General features: G+C 36.1%; 3 protein-coding genes and 1 non-coding gene across 4 annotated transcripts; all 4 read left to right on the top strand.

The window, feature by feature from the left end:
* The first annotated feature begins 995 nt into the window (after positions 1-995).
* On the top strand, positions 996-4,249 carry LOC142979455 (uncharacterized). The gene is made up of 3 exons (XM_076124361.1): positions 996-1,353; positions 2,594-2,755; positions 3,825-4,249. The coding sequence occupies exons 1-3, from the start codon at positions 1,287-1,289 to the stop codon at positions 4,049-4,051; spliced, it is 456 nt and encodes a 151-aa protein (XP_075980476.1). The 5' UTR covers positions 996-1,286; the 3' UTR covers positions 4,052-4,249.
* A 1,044-nt stretch (positions 4,250-5,293) lies between these two features.
* Positions 5,294-8,945, top strand: LOC142979417 (uncharacterized). The gene is made up of 3 exons (XM_076124303.1): positions 5,294-5,417; positions 6,457-6,623; positions 8,762-8,945. Exons 1-3 carry the CDS (start codon positions 5,372-5,374, stop codon positions 8,795-8,797), a joined length of 249 nt encoding a protein of 82 aa, XP_075980418.1. The 5' UTR covers positions 5,294-5,371; the 3' UTR covers positions 8,798-8,945.
* Positions 8,946-10,783: 1,838 nt separating this feature from the next.
* On the top strand, positions 10,784-10,867 carry TRNAL-UAA (transfer RNA leucine (anticodon UAA)). The gene has a single exon. It is a non-coding gene; the product is annotated as a tRNA-Leu (tRNA).
* An 8,944-nt stretch (positions 10,868-19,811) lies between these two features.
* On the top strand, positions 19,812-25,356 carry LOC142979221 (uncharacterized). The gene is made up of 5 exons (XM_076124033.1): positions 19,812-19,952; positions 22,003-22,758; positions 22,844-23,048; positions 24,214-24,367; positions 24,669-25,356. Exons 2-5 carry the CDS (start codon positions 22,389-22,391, stop codon positions 24,840-24,842), a joined length of 903 nt encoding a protein of 300 aa, XP_075980148.1. The 5' UTR covers positions 19,812-19,952; positions 22,003-22,388; the 3' UTR covers positions 24,843-25,356.
* The last annotated feature ends 33 nt before the right edge of the window (positions 25,357-25,389 follow it).

Raw genomic sequence — 25,389 nt, forward strand, 5'->3', positions numbered from 1 at the left:
AAACTGATCGCACTCTTACACGGGATGACAGACAACAAGCGAGATTTTATTACAATAGATAAATAAAGATTTTTATAGTCTACTAGCTGACCCGGCAAACTTCGTACCGCCTTACGGTTGATTCTTTAATTTAATTTATATTTTGCATTTTTTTTTATTTTTCTTTCCGTTAAAACCATCCTCGTAATTCAAGGAATACTACAAAAAAATAATTTATGAAATCGGTTCAGCCGTTATTGTGTTTAGCGCTTAGCAAAAAAAATTCAGTGCTTCGGTTTGATATTAAACATTTCGCAATTGAGATGTACCTATGGATTTCGTACTTTGGTTTATTAAAATTTTTCAATGATTTCCATTAGTAATTAGATCTGAATATGTTTTTCGAGATATTTTAAAATCTCGCAAAACCGTACCGTTCGTACTTGGATACCTTATTTTACAATCCTGAGGGTCAGATTCAGTGTATCAATAAGTTTCAGATAACCCATGTGGGTTAGCCATACTACTACTATGGTTAGATAGAGTGATAGCAAATATTTGAAAACAATTGCTAAACCACTATCTGATAAGCTATCTGAAACTGATTCGTTAGTAGTGAAACGTACAGTAACTGTAAAATTTCTCAATACTCAGACGATTTGAAGTCAATGAATACGATTCCCTTTGACTCATGATACTCTCATTAATTTGACAAAAATACGATTAAGGAATACCGCTCTTTTTAACTGAGACCTTACTTAATACAAGAGTCTAATGAAAAATAACGTGTCAACACTTTACTCAGAAGAATGACTACTTCATTTTAAAGAGAACTTGAATGCAAATAAGAATACAGGATGCGTCCCAGCCACACTAAACGATTTGTAAACAAGACTAACAAACTAGGAAAAACTCGAGTATAAAATCAGTTATTTCAAGAACTCGCCACTGCACCATAATGCCGTTATCTTTATTGAAGCTTCCTTTCAACCCTGAGCACCTTTCTACGACGAGGATTAGATCCGAACTTATCCAGTTGTACCCTTTGTGTGTCACATGAGATACACAATCGCTGACCGACTTATAAACTCAAGTTAAACGAACGAATAAACAGTTTGTAACAGCTCCCTGTAGAAGCACAACGAATTTATACAAAGAAAAGTTTATTTTTATTTAATTTATTAATACAAAAGTGAATTGTAATTGGAACGAATAAATGCTAAGCGCCGTTCAATAAAGCAATCAACAGTGTCGATTAGAAATTGATTGCCTACACAATTTTGGCAGGCGTTTCAATTTAGTTAATTATGGCTTTTTGGAGTTTAAATAATATTGTTTTATGTGTTGTGTTGTTTATAATGTTGTCTAATACATGTGAGTACATTATCTTGAGTAGTATGAGTTCAATGACCTCTATTAGGTGGAGTGGGCGTCATGCAAATCATTTCATTCATTGCTCCGTCGCTAAGTGATGAGATCCTTTGTTTGATTTTTCGCTTATTGTCGATGAATAACACAGATACATGCAAGACATGCATAATGCATTTCATAATGAAGCTTAGACTTAAAAAAACGAATTCGTTGTGTAAAATGTTATCACGGATTATCTACTGGCTTTACATAAAGAATGGCTAATCAGAAACATAGAGTTTTTTTTTTTTTTTTTTTTTAATAACCCATATCTGTCCCACTGCAGGGCAAGGGTCTCCTCCCAAACGAGGGGGAAGGGTTAGGCCTTGAGTCCACCACGCTGGCCAAGTGCGGGTTGGGGACTTTGCATGCCCTCAATAAATGTATTAAACAAATTTTTAGGTATGCAAGGTTTCCTCACGATGTTTTCCTTCACCGTTGGAGCACGTGATAATTATTTCTAATACACACATAACTTCGAAAAGTCATTGGTGTGTTGCCTCGGATTCGAACCTGTGACCACTTGCGTGGGAGGTGCCAACTTAAACCACTCGGCTATCACTGCTTCTTATAAATTTATATCCATTATTCACACAGTCTTTTATTCATTCCTTGGACCTTAATAAAGTTACTGATGACTTTAAATTATTACAAAGACATACATTGTTGTCTCATTTTTAAGTAGGCTTATATTTGCAAAAGTTTAGGATATCAATAGTTTGTTTTACTGTACATACATTAACTAATCTTTTACTAATGGCTAGCAATGTAAAAAAAGAATTTTTGGCTAGTTTTAGGCCAGTAAAAACGCAATGTATGAGTATTTTGACTAGAAACACTTAATTAATTGATAGAGAATCGTCATTTATTTCAATCCTTCTGTTTAGTTCTTCTTGTCAACACATTCATCATTTATCTACAACTAGCTGACCCGCGCAACTTCGCTTGCGTCACATTAGAGAGAATGGGTGAAAATTTTCCCCGTTTTTGTAACATTTTTTACTGGTACTCTGCTCCTATTGGTCGTAGCGTGATGATTTATAGCCTCTATTCTATCTAACACTGAAAGTATTTTTCAAATCGGACCATTAGTTCCTGAGATAAGCGCGTTTAAACAAACAAACAAACTCTTCAGCTTTATAATATTGGTATAGATTTCGACACATCTACCCCTAAAAAGTCTAACTATTTGCCAATATTCCAGGTACCGCAATCAAATGTTTCGAATGCAACAGCGCAAACAACTCCGCTTGCTTGGAGATGCACATCCCTAAAATGAACGCTATCGTGCCCGTCGTGGACTGCGCGCAGACACTCCCCAGTGATAAGAACAAGGAAGCCTTCTGCAGAAAGATTACACAGACGAGTAAGATATCTTCTGAGTGTCACTTCTAGAAATAATCGGGTTAAAATATCCTATATGCTAATCTAGGTTATAAGCTACATGTGTGCCGAATTTCGTGAAAATCTATGGATTAGTTTTTGTGTGAGACTATAACAAACGTACAGCCTTAATTACAAAGTATCCTATTTACAAAAATGAGTACGATAGTCGTATTTCTCTTCTACTTCTTAGCACAGACCTCCAGAATACAAGAGGCGGGGTTTTGCCACCACTCAAACCACGTGTAGATTGGGGATTTAGCATGTTTCAAAAATAGTTAAAGAAATGTTTTAGATTCAGTGATAAATATTTCCAAAACCCAACCTCGTAGTATTTGCCTGGGTGTTAAATTCTCGACCATTGCGAGAGAGGCAAATGCCAAATACCGGTGATAGCACTGCTGAATTGAATTGAAAACAATGAAGCTTTCTTTCCCGTCAAAACATATACTAAAAAGGCTGAAATTGGCGAATCCATACAATTCCATAGAGGCAGTGTAATGGTACACCTGCATAATTGAGAGTAATTCAGAGAGCACAATACCTTGCCATTATGTGATTAAATAATACAGACGTGTTTATTAGTGCGTGTAGGCGGCCTTATTCCGGATATTTAGCTTTTTGGATGCGAATTATATTTATTTTAGCGCTCATAATTTTAGCAATAGGGATTTAAAGTAAAGTTTGGATGGACTTTGTGTGCCAAAACAGAGTTTGTAACTAGCTGAAAAGATAGGAGAACCTATTTTCATAGGTTCTTTGAGATGGCAAAGGTTTACCGTGTAATTTGTCAATCAGCGATAGGGAACAATACCCTATTTTCTAAGACTCTAAAATTTCTCAATGAGACCGTGGTTCCCGTTAGATAAGTGCCGAGATTAGATGTCAAGTTAAAATAAGGCTAGAAGGGTACTTAAGACTAGTCTTACGAGATTAGAAATCTTTTGCCTGTGGGCTCCATTTTATGTTAAAGTTCTTTGACTATTACTTCTGTGCGAAAAAACTTTCTATAGCATACTTCTGCAAGCATCTAAATATTCTTCTTTTTTCAGTCTTACACGTCGACAAGACCCCTGAAGTCCGCATCACGCGCACCTGCGGCTGGGTCAAACACAAGCGAGAGTGCTACAAGGCAGACAACATGGACCACTTGGAGACCGTCTGCCAATGTTTCGGAGACCTCTGCAACGCGGCAACGTCGCTGCAACGCGTCAAAATGACAGTCTTACAAACTGTTGCCGCTCTTCTCGCCGCATACAAAACATGGCGGGGTTTTTAAATTAAAATAGTGAATTTTAAGACTGTTTTTGTTCTAAGTTGTGTGTTTAACGGACTTGTATATGTTGAAATTAGTATTTGTTTAGTGTATTAATCGAGTTTATTATGTTTCTGTGTGAGCCAGAGGGTTATCGCGACAGATTTACCTCAGTTACTTACAATAATCGTTATACTGAATAAATGTATCTATACAAACGTGTTTTGTTTGTTTTATTATGATCTGTGTAGTGTAGAGTCTTATTCTGATTCTCAGTTTCATCTCTGTGATGAAAACAAAATGTCTGTTTAGAGCTTTTCAAACTCCTTACCTTATTTATCGCTAGCTTGTGTTTTCGTTCTCAAAAGCACTCTGTAAAGAAATTTGGCTCCTCGAGAATTTATTCATAATATTTGATACAATACTCTTCATTTATTCAAAATTTCAATAAAATATAAAGTCTAGAGTTTTTTCACTTTCAGTTTCCTTTATATTCTCTACAAAGTAAAAGCAATCTCAGACACTCGTAATAGCAAGAAAAATCCAATGTTCAAGCAATATAAGTTATTTTACTTGGTCCATATGGATTACTATACATTTTTAGAAGATTCTTTGCTCCTAGCAACAGATCCAAGATGTAGTAGGTGTTTTTATTGATACTCTTAGATTAATTGGTTTCAAGGCTACGAAGTTTCTTTAATCAAATATATTGGAAGTTCATTAAACAATTGTAGTTTATCGCTAACTGTTAATTGCATAGTGGAGTACACAGTGTGGTGTATCATGTAGCGTAATATAGGACCTGACTGCCTTTACGGCGCGGACGGTAGTGTATACGACTTCCGTGCAGGAGGTCTCGGGTTCTAATCCCGGGTCGATCCAAAAAGTATTCTCCGAGTTTTCTGTGATTTTTTTTCAGAGATTGTAAGGAGTTAGGAAGTTGAGGTTGTGGACCTGCATGCTTCAGCACTTTTCATTTTTTCGTGAAGCAACTAAACTAAGTAGCGAACGCAGTATTTATTTAAAATGGATGGTCAAAATAATTCCTAAGATGCCCGTTAGAGGCGCTGATCAGATTTTCTAATTTCTCCATAGGCAGTAGGTACGTTCTCGATAGTCAATAGTGATATAAAATCGAGCTACAGACGCCCTTTCTTAACTTTGTTGCAGTATTAGGTACATGCTACAAGCGCCCATGAGTCAACTCATCAATATCGTAATTATCGTTCCGAATAGTTCCGTGCTCCACAACTTAATGCCCCGGCTGATTGTAAACAGTCACACATCGGCCGGCCACTGCAGACCTCCTCCGATAAAATATATTTATTTTATTTATTTACTATAATGTTTTATATAGCTTTGTTTGTGTTCGTTTTCTGTTTTAAGAATGGTATGTATTTATTTTAGTTATTAAAAATAACAAGTCATGTCCATGTTTAATTTAGGTATTGACCCTGTAAGGAAAAATCCTAATCGGTTCAATAAGTTTAGATGGGAAGTGTATCTACTTAGATTTGACAGACATAGACAATTGAAATATAAGTATGGATTCTAGACAAAATTTTTCTGGTACTTTTCTTCGCCTGTCTTTTTTAATGTCTCATGCAGCAATCTGCATGAGACATTAAAAAATACTAAGCATCTAGTCTATATGGGACAATTCCCATATAGACTAGATGCTTAGTATATTAACAACAGAAATACATATTTTGGCCTATAAGCATTATAACTCTTTTCTTAATACATGGCGGGAATCAAACCTACGACACAAGAATATATAAATGTGACACACTACGGGCCTTTCGCAATTGCAAAAAAGTTTTTAATCATGTGTCAAGGCTTCCCGACGGTATATAACTTGACCTATCTCAGTATGTTTATATGTATTTTTATCTTAATGTGTATGTTTTGAAAAACAATTTATTATCTGTACAAGGGTCTTAGTGAACTGCACATTATAAACAAATACATAGCTTGCACCTTGAATTTGTCTTGTTTTAGAAAATTTATTTTCCTATATGTCGAACGTAAAAAAGTCCCACAAAACCACAGAATAAGTAATAGTAAGAAAACTAAGGATGAACTAATGCAATTATAATAATTATCTGCAGTTATTGTTGCAACTTCATTTTCTTCTTAATGTTTTTCTTTTGAAAAGTGTGTGAAATCAATAAAACAAGCTAAAACTAGCTTCTGATTTGGAAACGGTAGTTGAGCTCGTTTTGGTGGTGAAAATTGAAATGAAAAGTATTGCAGACGGATTTTCATGGGTAAATTAGTAGCTAATTTAAGTTTTATATTAAGAAAAGCATTTAAACAAACAAATCTTAGTCTTTTAAGTCAATAAATTTTTATAATTCATTGATGGAAAGAGTATAGCAAAAATAATGCTTTGTAAAGTTATGCTTATAAAATTGTTTTTTTCGCAGCGTTTGCAATCCAATGCTACGAATGTTCGAGTCAGAACAATTCCATGTGCCTGGACCCGGCGAGCTACGACGAGGAGACGTTGAGGAACTTTCTACCGCTAACCAACTGTGGTGAAGGAATACACTCCAATAACCAACATGAGTTCTTTTGTAGATTATACAGACTAGTAAGTATTTGCAGATTAGTTACAACATGAGAGAAATAATTAAGTAAGTAATTGCTTAATTTATCAATTTAATTCGTTTTTAAAGATTACGCATAAAAATCCGAAAATTGTATTTAATTTCTAATATATTTTTTTTATAACTTATCTTGTCATAAGTTATCGTATGACAAGATGTATGGATGTGAATGATGCAAGGGAAGTTTGTTAGGATTGTACCAGGTTGTTTGGTCTCTTCCTCTCATCGATGTATTAGGTACCTAATTAATTATTTTGTGATAAATCTCATTTAAGTATTTCAGGGAATTAAATAAGTTTTCAGAATACGGATAATAAGTAAGCTAACTTAAACTAATTTACTACGTTCCGAATTTCGTTAAAATTGGTTCTGTGCCTTAACTATTTTAGCTGTGATAGCCTAATAGAGAGCCAGACAGACTTTCGCATTCTTTATTATTAGGGATTGAATCATTATTTCCGTCATATTATTGTAAAATAACACAGTTTCTTAAAAGATAATACGCATCTCTGTATGAATAAACTGGTGACCTTGTGATAACAATATCGGTCATATAATGTAGGTCAAATTTGTGTTATTAAGCACTTCTTAGAATTGTAATTGACTCATGACCTTAAAATGTGTCTTAAGGGTAGATTAATCAAATTAATTTAAATTCATCTTCATGACTTCGTCATACACAAATTAACACGCCACGACAAGGGTCTCCTCCCAGAATTAGGGAGGGGTTAGGCCTTGAGTCCACCACGCTGGCTAAGTGCGGGAACTTTGCATCAAGAACTCTTAGGCATTCAAGGTTGCATCACGATGGTTTCCTTTACAATTAGATCAAGTGATAATTGTTTCTAATTAACTCATAACTTCGAAAAGTTATTGGTGTGTTGCCTCGTGTACAAACCCTCGACCACCCCTCAGCTGTCTCTACTGTTACTAGCACTTACTCAGAAAGATATATATCAGCTTAGCCCTTCTTCCAAACTATGTTGGAGTCGGCTTCCAGTCTCACCGGATACAGCTGAAAACCAGTGTTTAATATGGAGAGACTGCCTATCGGACCTCCACAACCCTTGCCTGGGTTATAACACGGTACCCTTCGGGAAGACTGGTCTTCAAACTTTTAAGCTTCTGACTACTGTTAACGACTGTCAAAGATCTTCGAAAATGATAGCCGGTACCCACAATTTAACGCGCCTTCCGAAACACGGAGGAACTCGATATGTATAAGATGATATCAGCCCCAGAACAACCTCGGCAAGCGAAGCTTAAGCTCAAACATAAATCTGCGCGGCTGTTGTTAACTAAGCTATAAGCTCCTCTTGACTTACTCAGAAAGATCCATACTAATATTATAAATGCGAAAGTAACTCTGTCTGTCTGTCTGTCTGTCTGTCTGTCTGCTACTCAATCACGTTCATTCATTCATATCGTATGGTTAGTGGTCAACCTAGTGTCAAAGTTGTTCAAGCCGCCCGAAAGGCCTTTGACATGGCTTAACGACTGTTATCTTAGTAGACAACAACCGGGACCGACTTTTTACGTGCCCTCCGAAGCACGGAGACGCCCAGCTCAAATATCACTATGCGGTCACCCATCTATAGAATGACCGCGCCAACGATTGCTTCGCCCACAGATCTATGTCAGACCGGTGAGCGCAACTGGTTACGGGCGCCTCAACTCAATCACGTTTAAACTACTGAACCAATTTGCATGAAATTTGGTATGGAGATATTTTGATACCCGAGAAAGGACATAGGCTACTTTTTACCCCGAGAAAATGACGCATTTCCCGGGAAAATTCAGAAAATTCAACGAAGTCGCGAAACATCAATATTATAATGACATTGAATTAACAAAATTCCGTTACCATGGCAACTGTTTTAATGGCGGATATGCCTTAGCGCGACTTCGTTATAATAAGAGATATAAATAATTTTGAGAATATTTTTCGTGAAAAAAAAAAGCATATTTTATATCATCACGCTATGACCAATAGGAGCAGAGTACCTAACAGTAAAAAGTGTTACAAAAATGGGAAACATTTTGACCCATTCTCTCTTATGTGACGCAAGCGAAGTTGTGCGGGTCAGCTAGTATATAATAAATTTCTCTCTTTATTCCCCAGTTCTTCATAAACACTACGAGCCTGAAGTCCGTGTGACTCGCACTTGCGGCTGGGTGCGCCACCACCGCGACTGTTACAAGGCAGACAATGAGGACCATCTGGAGACTGTCTGCCAATGCTTCGAAAACCAGTGCAATAGTGCCAACATTGTAATGAGCAGTGCTGCTATGTTGGCAGCATTGGCTGTCAGTTTGGTGGTTATGAAATAAAGTATTATTTATTTGCTTATGGTGCTTTTTTTTCTTTTTAACCATGTCTAGGACCCAGGGTTGGGCGAAGTGGGGGAGAAAGATTAGGAAAGCTGACCCCGTTACCATATAGGATTGATAGCATGGAAGAGAGAAAGAGAGAGAGGTTTTCTTTTTTTTTTGTTTTTGATACATTTTTAACATTTTTAATATACATACAGATGTGTTACGATTTTTTTCTGAAAATCAAAGGTCAACTGTTAGAGAACGCCTAAGGCATTATGTCAGCATATTAACTTTTGTCCATGAAGTCAATAAATACATACACGATGAAGTTAACTGTGTATGCAGTAGATAAAAGCGTTACCCTAAACAGCTTAGCACGATTTCCACTTCCACTAATGACAGACCAGCGAATTCCGTTTGAACAATTATTTTTCAGGTATTTTTAACATGGTTTAAAATATATCAAGTGAACTTTATCATGTATGTATTATAGTCAGCATTTCCTAATTACCTATCATTTACCTAATCTCTGATGAAAATTAGAAATAAGGAAGATGATTTCAACATTGACTACAATTAAACTTAATAGAAGAACAGTCTCATGGTACTTAGTGCGTCCATGAGTAGATAGATGCTTAATTATAGGCTGACATCAGTAAATTTTTGATAATTGATAGGCTTAGTTCACAACGCTGGTTAGGTTTTAAACTTTACATCCTTCAATAACTGGTTTAAAGCTATCCCTCTCAGATCTCTAACCATAAAAATCAATTACAATATTACCAATTTTTTTTTGTTACCCCTTTATGTGTCCCACTGCTAGGCAAAGGCCTCCCCGCTTTTCTTCGAAATCTTGTCTCATCTGTGCCTTACCCGCCATAAATGCTGCTCTATCAAATTCATCATCGGCGTTAATTATAAAAAATATAAAATACTGTCCATTGATCAGATCAGATGAGCCTTGAGTTCGAACCCTCGACCAATTTGTTCCCCTCGATTATGATCATAGGCCCCTTACAATATTATACTTATATCAATAGAATTCCATAGGTGACAACTGACAACTAACACTTATTATAACAATACTGTTGTAACAATGCAATAATTACAAAAAAAACGGAAGCTGTACACATCCTGTTACTATTATAACGTGATAATACCATGAATGAATCATAAATAGCCCTGATGGTCTCTTTGCCGCCATATTTGTATTACTCACCTGTAATGACAATGACGCGGGCGGGCCCACTGTTTGAACCAAATAACAGCAGAATTTACCAGTTATCTTAACACTCCAATGCCATTTCAATAGAGGTCAATGTTAAAAGCCAGACATCTCGTTTAACTTGTACTTCGTTACAACCTAAAAGTATCAGCAGTTAGTAACATTGGTAACAGCGCCATCTATATTTTTCTTGTTGTACTAATTCATATATTTCTGTCCGGACACCCGAAGTCTTAATTTAGTTCATGCAAGAGTGAACAGGTGGCGCCGTTACCGGACAAAGGATATTTTTTGGAAATAAATGAATTTTCCTGTAGATTATTATAAAAAACCATCTAAATAAAATATTTGAAGATAAAACGAATACAAACAAATATAGTTTGTAATGATACTCGATTGTACGGTGGAGCTTATGACTGCAGAAATGATAGATTTGAACAATATTTTTTAAAATATTGTATTTAGGTTTATACACAAGATTCGTTGCAGTAATAATTAAAGTAATTAAGTGCCAACTGCTCTTTGTATTAATTTTTAATCAAATAATAGGCATTTTGCCAAGTATAACACATTATGATCGTAAATTTTGCCCTTACAAAGCAAGTCAGGTTGGCCGAGTGGTCTAAGGCGCCAGATTTAAGCTCTGGTTCCCGAGAGGGAGCGTGGGTTCGAACCCCACACCTGACATGAGATCACCGTAAATCTCTTTTTGTTCTCCGTACTAAAATTTTATTTAGTTTCGTTGTTAAATATCTTAGATACTCAACAGACTTCTTAAAAAGGAGTAGTTTTTTGTTTCAAACCTATATAATAATATTTAGTTTATGAATGTTAAAATTTTTTGAGTTTTACTGGACCGATTTCCGAGATTTTTTTTTTCGAAAGAGAAACAATTTTAAATCCTTACATTACAGGAGAAGCACCTATTTTTTAAATATATAATAGGGACGTAAACTAATTGCTTTGTTATATAAATAAAAGAATTTGAATTTGAATTTGAATTTGAATTTATTCTAACTTTTAATGTATATTTTTTGTTAACATTATTTTAGTTTTAAAATAGTGTTGTTTGTGTCATTTATAATTTCGTAACCAATAGATTGGATGCTTCTTGGTAATCTACCAAATAAATAAATAATTCTTAGTACAAGTTTTTTACGTGTTATTCTTTGAGTTAAATATGATAATAAACATCTTATTTATTCAGGCAATAAATATAAAAAATAATCAACCTTAACAGTAGCTATTCTTATACGACCTATACCGATACATAGGTAAAAAAACTTAACAAAACTATAAAGATTATTAGAAAGTCCTAAAGCATTTTGCCTCGATCAGCTAAGCCTTTCTTCCAACTACCTTTGTTGTAGTCGGCTTCCAGTCTCACCGGATGCAGCTGAATACCAGTATTTTACATGGGGAGTAACTATAAAAGGAGTATGAAACAAAAAATGCCGCGAAATAAACTTTCTTCGATAAAAACACCCTTCAAAATGTCTATTTATGGCATAAATACATGCAAATATAAATTACTACGAGTACCTACATTATCGGAAGAAACGTGAGTGTTCATTGCCTAGGCCTTAAACCTTTGACCTTAACGTTTCACTGTACTGCTAATTTAATAAACCACAACTGCGCAGTTTCTAGTCTAATCCTACAATACTGTTATGTAAACAAATCTCTTTGGAAAATTCCTCGGTGGGCTGGAACGCAACTTATCTGTACACACTACAAACCAAAATCCACCTTAACGTTAAAAAAATAAAGTTTAAATTCAATCGTAGTTTGTTACGATTATTTTCCAGATCACTCACACATTCGACATTTGATTCAATATTTACCCACACATGTGTGCTTCCATGTGTGTGTTTGTTTTGTTTTGTTGGTTTGTATGTGTGTGTAGCGTCATTGACAACAAATTGCAAAGTAGCGAATATGGTCACCTTGATTCAGTTAAAAATATGTGACCCTTTAAATTATAAATTAATAGTACCTAAGTAGAATATTATTTTTAAACTAGCTGACCCGTGCGGCTCCGCTCGCGTGAATTTCGTACTGTTGCTTATTCGTTTGAGCAAGCGAATTGCGAAGCGCTCGATACACCTACACATAAAAATGCTAACAACTCTTTTGTCATCTAATGGTTATTTACGAAAGGGACCCGAAGGGCACACAATGTGACACAGGCTCAGGTAGGCCTGATTTCCTGTGGTTACCTTCTTTTCCGCTCTCGTCTGTATCCGTACCAGTTTACAGTGTAAAATATAATACCTTATTATAGACTGACCATTGCTTACCCGTCTGGATTCAGAATATTATTATAGCTACAGACAGACCTATCTGCGCCGGAGCTCTTCACACGCGTAATAATGTATACTTGCGATGATACGTCCGAAACCGCGTAACCCGTAATTATTTTTTATATATCATCCATCCATATTATTTTTTAAAACTTACCACATAGTCTGTTTCATAGCTATCCAATTTATTTCCAAAATGCAACCAATTAATTTGGTTATGTGTTTCGAACAACAACGCCATCTGTTAGTTGCGACGAACAACGACAGCAAACGAAATTACTCGATTTGCCATCTAGGATATCCCGACCGCACCGGACCCACGTAAACCAACATTTTTGTGTAATATATCATACAACATTTATGTTTTAAAATCTTATAAATGTATAGCATGTTTCAAAGGTATTTTTTTTACAATAAAGCCATTAAAATAAATTAATTAGAAAAAACATGCTTTGTTGCGGTTTATAACGCCATCTATTGGTTGGTGCGAACAACAGGTATCGATACGGCGGGCGCCGCGTTAGGCCCAGCGCAGACAGACCGGAATAATCCTCGCGCGGTCTCGAGCATTTTCTTTACGGCTCGCGGATGCTCGAGCATGCTCGCGACTGCTCGAGCCTGCGCGAGGAAAACTTTCTAGGTTACCATTCTTCATTAAACAGGCCAGTTTTCGTGAAAATTCGTCAACGATGGTAGATTGGGCCATGATTATAATTGCTCTTTTGACTGAAGAAGAATAAAAATGACGTTCTCTCTCTTTAAACTCAGTAACAACATTGAAATTTTTCGTACGATGCTCGCGCGTCCTCGAGGATGCGCGGGTATCCTCGCGCGGCCTCGCGTCGCCGCCTGTTTAATGAAGAATGGTAACCTAGAAAGTTTTCCTCGCGCAGGCTCGAGCAGTCGCGAGCATGCTCGAGCATCCGCGAGCCGTAAAGAAAATGCTCGAGACCGCGCGAGGATTATTCCGGTCTGTCTGCGCTGGGCCTTAACTTTATGCGAATGTTGTGAAATGGATTGTAAAGCCATCTATGGTCTCTATAGGGAAACGCAGGTCCAAACGATTTTTACGTATTTTTTTCAATTTTCTAAAAATCTTTGAAATTTTATGCTATAAAAAGTATCCTAGAAATTGCTCCACTACTTATTCTATGCATATACCAAATTTCAGTGCATTCTATTCGGTAGTTTTTACGTGATAGCGACACATACAGACGGAGGACAGACAGACAGACAGACAGACAGACAGACAGAAAAGAAAATTATAAATTCCAGATTCGGTATCAGTATCCGTTACTAAACATCCCCCATTGGTTTTTTTTTTAATATATTCAATGTACAGAATTGACCTCTCTACAGATTTATTATAAGTATAGATTGAAAAATACTAAAAACCCTATTTGTTACATTAATGATTATTCCTGATCTACTTATTTGAGTAAGTTTAGGTTAAACGGTTAGATAAATATTTATATGTATAATACAGTATAATTTAGGTTTAATATGCATTATTTCTGCGACGAGCAACTTGATTCCAGTACAATTCCAGTGCATTACTCTGTCTTATATACTGCTTGTATACTGCCTTATTCGCGATTTCCATTTTTTATGACATTAATGTCATTTTTTAAAATATTATATTGAGACGTGACGTGTAAAGCTATTAAGATAGCTCTATTTTCTTACAATTTAGGAGTAAGTCGGTATTTAATTGATAAAACAATCTCATTTCCGTCTTTTTTGTATCACTAATCTAATCTGATCTGATAATTGTTATTTCACCGTTATAATGCACGATCTGAGATAAGTATAAAAAAAGAAGACGTCTGAATCTGCAATTGTAATATTTGGATTTTTAATAGTTGAAATTCGAGAAAAAGGTAAAAGGTTAGGTTAAGCTACGCTTGACGAGAGGCCTGTAGATGGGTGACCATAATATAAACAGTTCTTGTCCCTCTGTGTTTTGAAAACCGCGTTAAATTGTGAGTCCCGGTTGACATGTTTGATGATTTTTGACAATCATTACCAGTAGTAAAAAGCTTGAAACCCAGTGTGAGTGTCATGTTATATAACCCAGGTAACTGGGCTGTGGAGGTCTGAAAGGCAGTCGCTCCATTTAATATACTGGTATTCAGCTGCATCCGGTGAGACTGGAAGCCGACTACAACATAGTTGGAAGAAAGGCAAGGCAAGACTGATGTTGTTTTATATCAGACAGAATTATTCAAACGCTTCAACTAAAACTACGGAAAAACAACATACTATTTTTAACAATCGTTAAGACTAATGTTAATAAAGAAAGTGCGCAGTTATGACGAGCGAGTGCGTCGTTATTTTCGTGACCGATTTAACAAAATGGTCTATGATGGCCCATGGGACTTTTCAATAGCTCTATTGACCTTAATTTGATGATAACGCTGCTCAAGTATTTGTAAACCGATTTGTAATAATAAAGGAATCAAATGCCTTTTTTTGACTGCCTCCGTAGCGCAGTGGTTTAGGACGCCACGCCGGCGCCGATACCATTGCAACGGGAGGTCGTGGGTTAGATTTCCACACGGAACAATTATTTGACGATAAAACGATTATTTATTTCAATGAAACTTAATGCAAACAAAGCCACGAACGATAACTAGTACTACAACAAACAATAACGGACAAAAAACAGCTGATAATAATACAAAACACGTGCACTATCGCGTGTATTTGTGTATTTACTATCACATTTAACATGCGCTCTAAAAAGTGTATGAACACACACATTTGTATGTATGTATGTATGAATGTATGTATGTATGTATGTATGTATGTATGTATGTATGTGTGTATGTATGTATGTATGTATGTAGAAATGAGAGCATGTAATCATTTCGCAGTCAAGTGCCGCGTGGTTCGACACGACTCTTACATACTCTAAGATATATAGTTGTTTGATGGCTACAGATTTCAAAGAAAATGATTTAAAGATATGATTTCTGTATTTACTTATAATTTATCAGATAAATGTTTGAATGGAAGAGAGTTTTATATAATTTTCCTTGTTTATACATAGACTGTCTCTATGCTGTATGTAACAACACCGTTAAAAGAAATGTTAAAAAAAATATCAAATTATTTTTCAAAATGACATTTTTTTAATTGAAAAATAAACGTTCTTACTAGGTCTAGTTAGAAAAGATGTTTACAACTGATATTAACATAGTTATTGGTAAAGTTTGCAGTTAAATAATTCCCTGTACAAATAGGGAATACCGTACAAAGTTTATAGACCACAGAAACCCAAAACTGCGTCATTATCACAATGTCGAATTGATTAATACCCAAATAGACTTAAAGCGCTTTTATTGTGTTTGGTCGCAGACAATACTGTATGACAAGTATATCATTGTATATTGAACTTGTTAAAAAAAAGTAGTTCTTTAGCTATTTACCCATTAAATTAAATTAGTTGCTGGGCAGAATTTAGTTATAGGAATGTCTACTGAATTTAACTGTACAAGTACACAAGTCGTAGGTTTGTTGGATACTAGGCACTACAGTATATAAGGACTTTATAAGTCGTGTTTTGTTATAATTCTTTTATTTTCTTTTCTTAACTACAAGCATACTTTCTTCATAAAACTCTACATCCCGTTCCGAACAGTACAATTAGTAGCTCGATTCTCTACTACTATCGGCAACCGACAACCGGCCTGACATCGAGAAATTTTGTATGAAAATCTGATCAGCGCCTCTGACGAGTGTCCTAGAGGCTATTTTGGCAGTACATTCTAAATGACAAAATTTCGATACTCGACAGTACCGACTGTACAGAATCGCGCTACAGTAATTACAGTACCTAATAGTATCGACTATCATAAGTGTCAAGTGTCAACATTTGACCTAAATGAAACGATTTCATGTTGAACACGTGCTGTCAAACGATATAACAATATTATATTAACATATTTTCCAGGTAATTAACCTCTATAATATGGAATATAATATACAAGGTCTGTTTGACAACTCCTGAATAAGCATCGGTTAGCTTAACCAAAACAACTTCTAAACTGATTAAATTTTGAACTGCTTTGGCACATGTACGTATTGTTACTTTATCTGCCAAATACGCTATCAGACACTTATTTGTAAGGGTAAAAACTGGCCTTTAGTGACATTCTTGATTTGGCGGCAGAATACAGTCAATTCAGTTCTGAAAAACTGAACAAATTCTACTAAGAAATGTCATTACTAAAATCTATGACGCAACACGAAGCGGTTCCATAGTAATAGCTACATTTATGTACATGACCTACAAACAAACATCTCTACTCATATTATAAATGCGAAAGTTATAGACGCTTAATCATGTCTAAACCTAAGCCGATCCGGATGAAATTTGGTACAATGTCAGATTAAAAGACGAGATATAGGTATAGGATAGTTTTTAATACGGAAATCACACGAAAATGGCAAATATGGGAGTAATAAGCCATTTAACAATTGCATAACGAACAACAAACAGTCGCGACAAAATCCAGCTACATTTATGTACAAAACACACATACATACAAACATAGTTTATATATGTCATACAGTGTGAAGGTCAGACGCCATGCGCCATAGTTGTTCGTTAGCAGTTGGTTTACGGGAAAACTATCGATCTTCTATATTTAGACGTGACTCCACGTGACTAATGGCTCACGTTGTCGTGCCTGAAGTTTGAAAAGGTCAAATATGGATAGATTTTGTTATAAGCTTGAATAACAAGTCTCCCTTGGGTGTAGTTTGATACAGTAAAAGTATAATATTGTAAATGCGAGAGTTTGTGAGGATGGAAGTATGTTTGTTACTCTTTCACGTAAAAACTACTTAACGGATTTTATTGTAATTTAATACACACATGGTTTATAACCTAGATTACGGCATAGGATACTTTTTGTCCCGGGAAATCTTTTTACGCTGACAAAGTCGCGGGCGAATGTAAGTTTTAATAGAGGTTAAAAAGATTGCCATGTACTACACACTCTACATTCGCGAGAATATACCAATAGGAATTAGAAAATACCGAGCCGTAATTCGGAGATGAGACCTCGAGATCAACGGTCTGGGTCCATGTAAGCAGCTAGGTCTAGGTAGATATAAGAAAATGTAAACATTTAAACAGTTACTTTCAGAAACTATCTATGTAATCTAGATATGTACCTCTATGTATTCGAGGAATGAGTATCTGATTATTCTCCACAATTCAAACGAAAAAAGCATTTTTTATATTCTATGAATCTCAATTGATTGCATACTCTTCATTTTTTTATTTTAATTTCGCGGACATGACCTAACCATCACGCCCTTTATCATTCCCAAAAATCACGACATTACGTAAAAAGAAAATGATAATAATCAACAGTTATCTATTAGATAAATAATAATGTGACAGATTAAACCGACGTGCTTTGTTTCGTAGACAGTGTTCATTGACAAGCGTCTATCTGATCAAGATGTATGAATAATGCCATACAATGATTGATCATGTTTTGATCAATTGATCGGTAAATAGACAGTTTGAAAGCATTGATTAATTTTAATTATAGTTTTCGGTGTTATGCGGGGTCTAGGGTTGGGTTCCCAAGAGGGTTACAAGTGTAATTTATTATGTAGTCATGTAATAAGTGACAAGTAAATGGGTTTAGTAATATAGTGATTGGTAATATCATTGGTATTGAAGAAAAATAAATTACACAGTTCTTGAAATAGTCAGCGTGTCGGACTCAGGCCCTTTCTTTTCCCTTATTTCGGGAGAAGACCCTTGCCCAGCTGTAGGCAGTAATGGATAAAAAAAATGAATAGACCTATCTTTTTATATCAAGAAAATACCCAAACAATATTCTTGATTTTACTTTTTAGACCATATTTTATAATTACTTAGGGACCATGATTGGTTTTATTCATTACAATATTAGATCTCCTACTCTTTATCCTCAACAACTGAAAACACAAACATATTATTATTTACAAATTACGTAAATATAAAATCCCTCGACTTATTACATTTAAATAGTCCATGTATGACGTGTTATTTAGTTACATTAGACCTTATTTACTATGGACTTTGAGAGGGGCAGGCCTTCTCGGAATCGTGCGGTTTATTAAATGACGCATTATGACGTAGTGAACACGTTTATAAAGAATGCTAGACTTGCAAGAAAACTTACGTAACTCGAGGAGGCCTTTTGAATCAGGTACATAACATTACGCCTGTTATACCCGAAGGTGTAAATACATAGGTACATGTGTATGACATACTAACATTTCGTAATTTACAAATTATGCCCGGTTTCTGAGGTACATTGAGCGGTAGTTTATCTATTCAAACTGTCATTTTAAATTGAGCTTAAATGCTATTGAATATATAAATTACCGGTAAATGAATCTCAGAAATCGGGGGTTAGTCCCATGTAATAGGGGGCGAGGCTATTGTCATACCGGGCACGTGACCAAACTCCCGACTACTATTGAAAGTCTTATCCCCGGTTTCTGAGGTACATTTGACGGTATTTTATCTATTAAATAGCGTTTTTTACATGAGTTTAAACGCTATTGAATAGATAAACTACCGCTAAATGTACCTCAGAAACCGGGGGTTAGTAACCTAATAGGATTAGAAAAGACTAACAGCTCTTTTCCTATCCCGAGAATTGAGCTACAGACCACGTGATCAGCAGTTGTATAGTGGCAGTCGTTTAAGTCACGTGCGGTCAAATAGGGTCAATATTGAACCAATCAGACGCAATAAAGGCATCAATGAGCCCTTAGGGTCATTGAGCATACAAACAAGGTCAATGACTACTTCCGTAAGAAACTACGATAACTAAATACAAAAACATATACATCACGTTTTATAAATTAACTAGCTGACCCGCGCAACTTCGCTTGCGTCACATAAGAGAGAATGGGTCATAATGTTTCCCGTTTTTGTAACATTTTTCGTTGCTACTCCACCCCTAATGCTACATAATCCCGTAATGTTACATAGCCTATAGGCTCCCGCAATAAATAGGCTACCCAACTGTAAAATAAATTTTCAATTTGCGCCAGTGTTTCCTGAAATTAGCGCGTTCAACCAAACAAACAACAGTTTTAAAAAATTAGTATAGATACAACAACTAGATCAAAACTAAAATCAGTGTTTACACAAAATAACTACACACATGTGTAAAATGAGCACGTGTGCGTTTTGTTTTGACGCGAACACATGAGCACGTGTGCAACACACACATGGATACAAATCCCCGAATAAATATACTGTAGAAGTGTTTTCTGATGACGCACGGGAGGGGTGAGGGGTGGAGAGTGCGGGGCGAGGTAGAACGCAATTGACGGTTTATATACGGCGCGCTCACGCATTCAGAACCAGTTTCATTCTAGACGTAAACAAACAAACACCTCCTAGAGGCTTAATATCTTCTGTCACCGGCTCTGGCCAACAATGGGTACGTTCACCTTTAAATCATTGTAACATTGAACTTCATTTTTCGTATTTTTTTATCCGTAAAAGGTTAAATAGTTTGCATACTCGGACGTCCTTTTCGACCCCATTTTTGTTGCCATGTTTAAAACAATTAAAAAAGAAGTTCTCAATCGACAACTTTTTTTTGACGGTTTATTTTGTATGGCAACTTTATTTGATCCCTTTATCAAATATTGTTGATTATTTACTTACTGTGTCAAATAATTGTATGATTCATATTTTACAGTTATTTTTCTACCATATTGTCCTGTTATAGCAGAATTACTCCTGATTGCGTAACAGGGCTTCCATTGGCAAAATTCTCGACTTTTATTATTTCAATAAATGTTGATTATTTCGTGGTGATTTGCTTTACTATCCCTTAAATACCTTTTATTTTATTCTGCCATTATTTTACTACACAAAGAGTTAAAATATTATGCTCCCTTTTCGGTACAGATGTAACAAATACAATGATTTCACAAGATTATTTCGCTTATGCAATGAAAAAATAGTATCACCTGTTACTCAATTCTTATCGCTTGTTTATTAAATTAATCTTATTCAATCAGAATTTCCACTCCATTATTCAGATAAAGATTTTATCACCGGAAATTGGATTTTCCCATTATGTTACTTCTTGACGATGTATTGAGATTAAACATTAAATTACAACATTCGTGTGGGTTCAACTCAATTACTATAAAATAAAAATAAATAATTCAATTTTTTTTTCTCAACCTTCTGTTAGGTTAAGTAAGTCCATCTACAACTTAATTCTTCATCAAATTTCTAGTACTTAGTTTTAAAACGACATCTCATATACGTCCGCCCAATATACACTCCAAAAAACCCATTTTATGTAAACTGTACTCACGGTTTTTCAACAAAATAGAGCCATTTACCTACACATCTATCTTTTAACTTCATTTTTCCACAACCCATCAACATTTCTAAAGCCACTCATACCAATAGGTATTCGAGTACCATTACTCTACCACTGCAATGTGCGTCATCGTTCAGTAAAATGGGTGGATCGCGTGCGGCCACGTGACTCCCTCCTAATTAAATTGACTTACACCTGAAGGCCTTGTTCTTGAACACACCTGTATTTTCTAGGCTTTGTTAGAAACCTGACTATGACCTTTGACGTTAATGTGTTACGAATAACCTTTCCAAGGGCTTTCTTTGAACGAATTAGTGCGAGGTCGTTCCACAATTCTTGGTTTTAAAGCCTGTTTGACTTTTGCATTAGGATCAATGCCATTCCACGTTCTTTCTTGTATTTGTAATTTAAAGAGTAATACATTAGTTACCGAAAAATATGCGTATTTAAATATTTTGGAGTAACAAAATTAGATTAACTCTACTTTCAATGGATTGCCAAAAACGTAAGCCTCGTGTTTCGACATGTGCTTTCCATTTCGCGTCTTTACGATTAAAAATAACTTCCATCTTTTGATCTCATTCTTTATAGCTAAGAAGGTCAAACACTGTCTGATGGGGAGTGACGTTAATGGCCTGGCTTCCTGCCATGATACAGTACACCGTATTTACATACCGCGTCTTGGAAATACCATAAACATAATAATTTATGAAACACTACCTTCTGCCATCGACCACGCGGAAAGTTTTCTCAGAGTAAAAAGTATCGTATGAGCTAATCTAGGATGTAATCTATCTGTCTGTTGAATTCCCAGATAATCCCTTGAGTAATGATTGAGCATATAGCATAAAGATAATTATAAACATAGATTACAATCTTTCGCATTATGAGTAGGATGATGTAGTGACGTATACGGCAAACAGTTACATGTCTCTCGTGAGTCATCTATCACTTGTATCCAAGGAAGTGTGTGTCATCACTTAACGCTTGGTGACCGGTTCTTGCTGATCAAGTGACGTCATAGTATGCAAATTGTTTCGCCGTGAGCCTTTGTTTATTTACAATTCCTATCACATTTGTTGACATACTTGCCCTCGTCCATCACGTGTTGTTGATGAAAGTAACGTTTGTTTTCGTTCTGTTACAGATACGTTAATTATTAAACCGTTAAGTAAGGATATAGAGTGGTCTCAGGGAGCGCCTTCGGGCGTGGAGGCCACTGAGGACGCAGCAGGGGGGTCTGCCGCGCCTCTCGTATGCACTTCGAACGAGGAGAGAGCCCTGCGCCGCGTCGTCGGCCGCTGGGGAGCCGAGTGGTTGAGCTGACTCGGCTCCGATGCTAAAGCCGCCGGCTCCTGGCCGGCAGACCACCCCCTACCGCCGCCACGGTGGGGGGCCTCCCGCCCCGCCCTGCACCTCACCCTCCGACAATACGAGGACCTGGTCGCGAAGGCGGAGGCGCTGTTGAGCCGTCTCGTCGTCTCAGAAAACTACGATTCCATCAACAACTTCCTATCGCTGTACGATGGGTACATGGCGGCGCCGGACCAGACCCTGAACGAGTACTTCCCGAAGTACAATGCTCCCATCCGTGCTCATAAGCACACCTGTGTCGGTCTGGGCATGGAAGTCATGAAGCGTTTGAAGGTTTTGGAGAAGGACTTCCCTGGAATCAGCAAGTCTATGATGTTGGTGTCTTGCGATGAGAACATTCAAGATTTGGAGGACTATACGACGTCGTTCCCTGGTCCTCAAGGGTTCCTGATAGAGACGGAGAAGGACCACGTGATGATGGCGATGCACGTGAAGATTGACGGCAGACCGGGCATGTTCCTGTCAGACTTGGGGTACCACATCTCCCGTGTTGTTACGGTGATGACAGACCGTTGTTACCCTCATACTGGTAAGATACAGGCTACGATTTTCCAATGACAATAAATTTAAATGACCATAAGACAGTTTCTTATAATTTTCTCTTCTTTTTCAAGGCTGGTTCATCCAATCAGACGAGCCGCACTGCCGCAAGGAGTACAACTACCAGTTCAACGTGCAGAACACCAACTACGTGGAATGGCACGAGCGAGAGAGCAGGGGTGCCAACGTGAAGGAACGTCTGTCGTTGATATACGTCGCCAGGGCTTATCTCTCAGCTGTCGAAGTTACGGAGAAGAGGAACCTTGTGTGGGACCTGAGGTGTGTATCATAGACTCTTGTAAAAACAATCTTTACGTACTCTTTGACAATCGTATCCATACGTAACTAGCGTATGATGTTTACCTTTCACATTACTTTGAAAAAAATTAACGGGTCAAATTAACAGCTTAATTATTTTTTAAAGCGTCTGACTAATTCCTGAATCTATTAGTTTGAGAACAATATTAGGAACGCAGGCAAGGACCTATTTATCCCCAATTATGGCTATATCACGACTAACAAAAATTGAGTTTCATAGAAAATCTCCAAATTACCAGACACAAAGAAATACACTGCTTTTAATGAGAACTAATCAGTTCTAAGTGATAACATGACATCGGCCTCTTGTAACTAATTAAAGTAATTAGTTCCAACAAAATGGCGTCTGAGATAGTTTCCCGCCATTTAACAAAACACAATAGGTATTTGTAAACAGATGTGTTTCTGAACAATGTTATTGATTTATCGTTCAATGTCACAGTGCATTGATACGGCTGCATTCGTTTCAAGATTATGTACATTTTAATACCTACAATAAGATACTGGACTGCGTCTTAAAGATAAAAAAGATTAGACCATAGAGCAGCAACAAAAAAAAAGAAAACTTAGGAACCAACTCGTGATGAAGTTTTACCCAGGCCATTTATAATGGCCAGTATAGACGATTTCCATATAGGTATTTTCTTGTCACATTAAACATTTTTAGTTTGTAACTATGAAGAAAAATTTAGAGTTCATATTCGTTTATTCTCTGGCTTAGCAACGGTTATGAAAATAGATGCCATTGACTTCCAAACGTTTAGAAATAATTGGATATCTCTCATATTTCAATATAAATAGAATGTATGGAAATAATTTCAACTTTAGGTTATTACTAACAATGTTGGCTCCGTGTATATCCGTTACCATTGACGTCAAACTTATATTAAAATATAATTTTCCGCATATTTCAGCTACTATCTATATTCTAAAATTAGGTACTTTATAAATGGTTTCAGTCACTTCTTTTATAGTTACACGATATATCATTGATAATCATTACCTACCTACCACGTTTTCCCTCCAAAATCACACCTAATAAAAGTTTAAAATATTCCACATAATGTAACACTATTAAATTTTCATAGAATCGTCAACCTAATATTATTATTTTTCTTGTTTTCAGGAGTTTACTCGCCAGGGACCCCAAGGGTCGTCTGACAGCCGGTGTGTACTTCCCAGTGAAGCCCAAAGACCAGCAATTCACCATGTTCTTTGACTCTCATAACGGCAAGATCAGAAAGAAGTTGAAGTTCGAAACATTCTTAGAATTGCAAAAGGTAATTGAGCTTTATTTTTTATTTAATATGACGTACTTTCTCATTCATAACGTAGTTAGTTTGGCCGTTAGCCAGATTCCCGATACGTGTTAAAGTTTATAATAATTCCATAATTTAATATCGCTCTACATTATACTGCCATCTGTTGAACACGGCACGAACTTTTTACTACATCCCTTCAGCTAACCTCTAAACTAGATGGCGTTACGTGCAACAAAAAAAAATACTTAGATTCTTTTTTTTTATTTCGTACTTCCCATACTTAGATAAATAAACTAATTATAAATATTTTATTTTACAGATTCCAGATGAAGTAGTTGACGAAGTAGAACAGTGTAATGACCAGCTCCGACTCCGTGACGGCGAGCTCCTGTCCATCCTGAACAGGCTTGCCACCATCATGGCCGACGAGGAGTACATGACAGAACTTCTTGCAGTCAACGACAAGATCGTACAACTCTCTGCTGGAAATTAAAAACAAAATCTAAACTCTACGCCCGTCATAAGGTGTTGAAGGATTCGATTTAGAATTTTCGTCTTAAAATTAGATTTTTCTATCACTTTTTAACATCTATGTGTTAGACAAATTAAGTTCTTATTTTAAATGTAGTAGAGAACTCACAAGGCTTTGACTTTTTATTATGTCTATTAAATGCCAAATTATACTTTTTTTATAATTTCAATCATGTCAAATATTTTTTTTCATATGTCAATTAAAAGTCAAATCACTTTTTTTAATTGCAATGTAACTCAGATTATTCAAATTTGTTTTGTAGTTTGCAATTTTTCATAGGTATGTCTTTATCTAAGTATTACTATAATATGTCATTAGTTTTCATGCCCGTTTCTGTTGTCTGTCCATCTAGTAGCATGTTGCTTAAGTATTAGTAGATATCTACTTGTAGGTAGTTGTGAAGTAGGTAATAAAACTGAGACTATGACGAGACACGGTTCAACATTGGGAATTAAAAAAATATTTTAAAAATGTACTTCTGTTGTTTTATTTTTCTTATTGTTGGGAC

This window comes from Anticarsia gemmatalis, chromosome 16, assembly GCF_050436995.1.
Source record: "Anticarsia gemmatalis isolate Benzon Research Colony breed Stoneville strain chromosome 16, ilAntGemm2 primary, whole genome shotgun sequence".
In the NCBI taxonomy this organism is placed as follows: Eukaryota; Metazoa; Arthropoda; class Insecta; order Lepidoptera; family Erebidae; genus Anticarsia; species Anticarsia gemmatalis.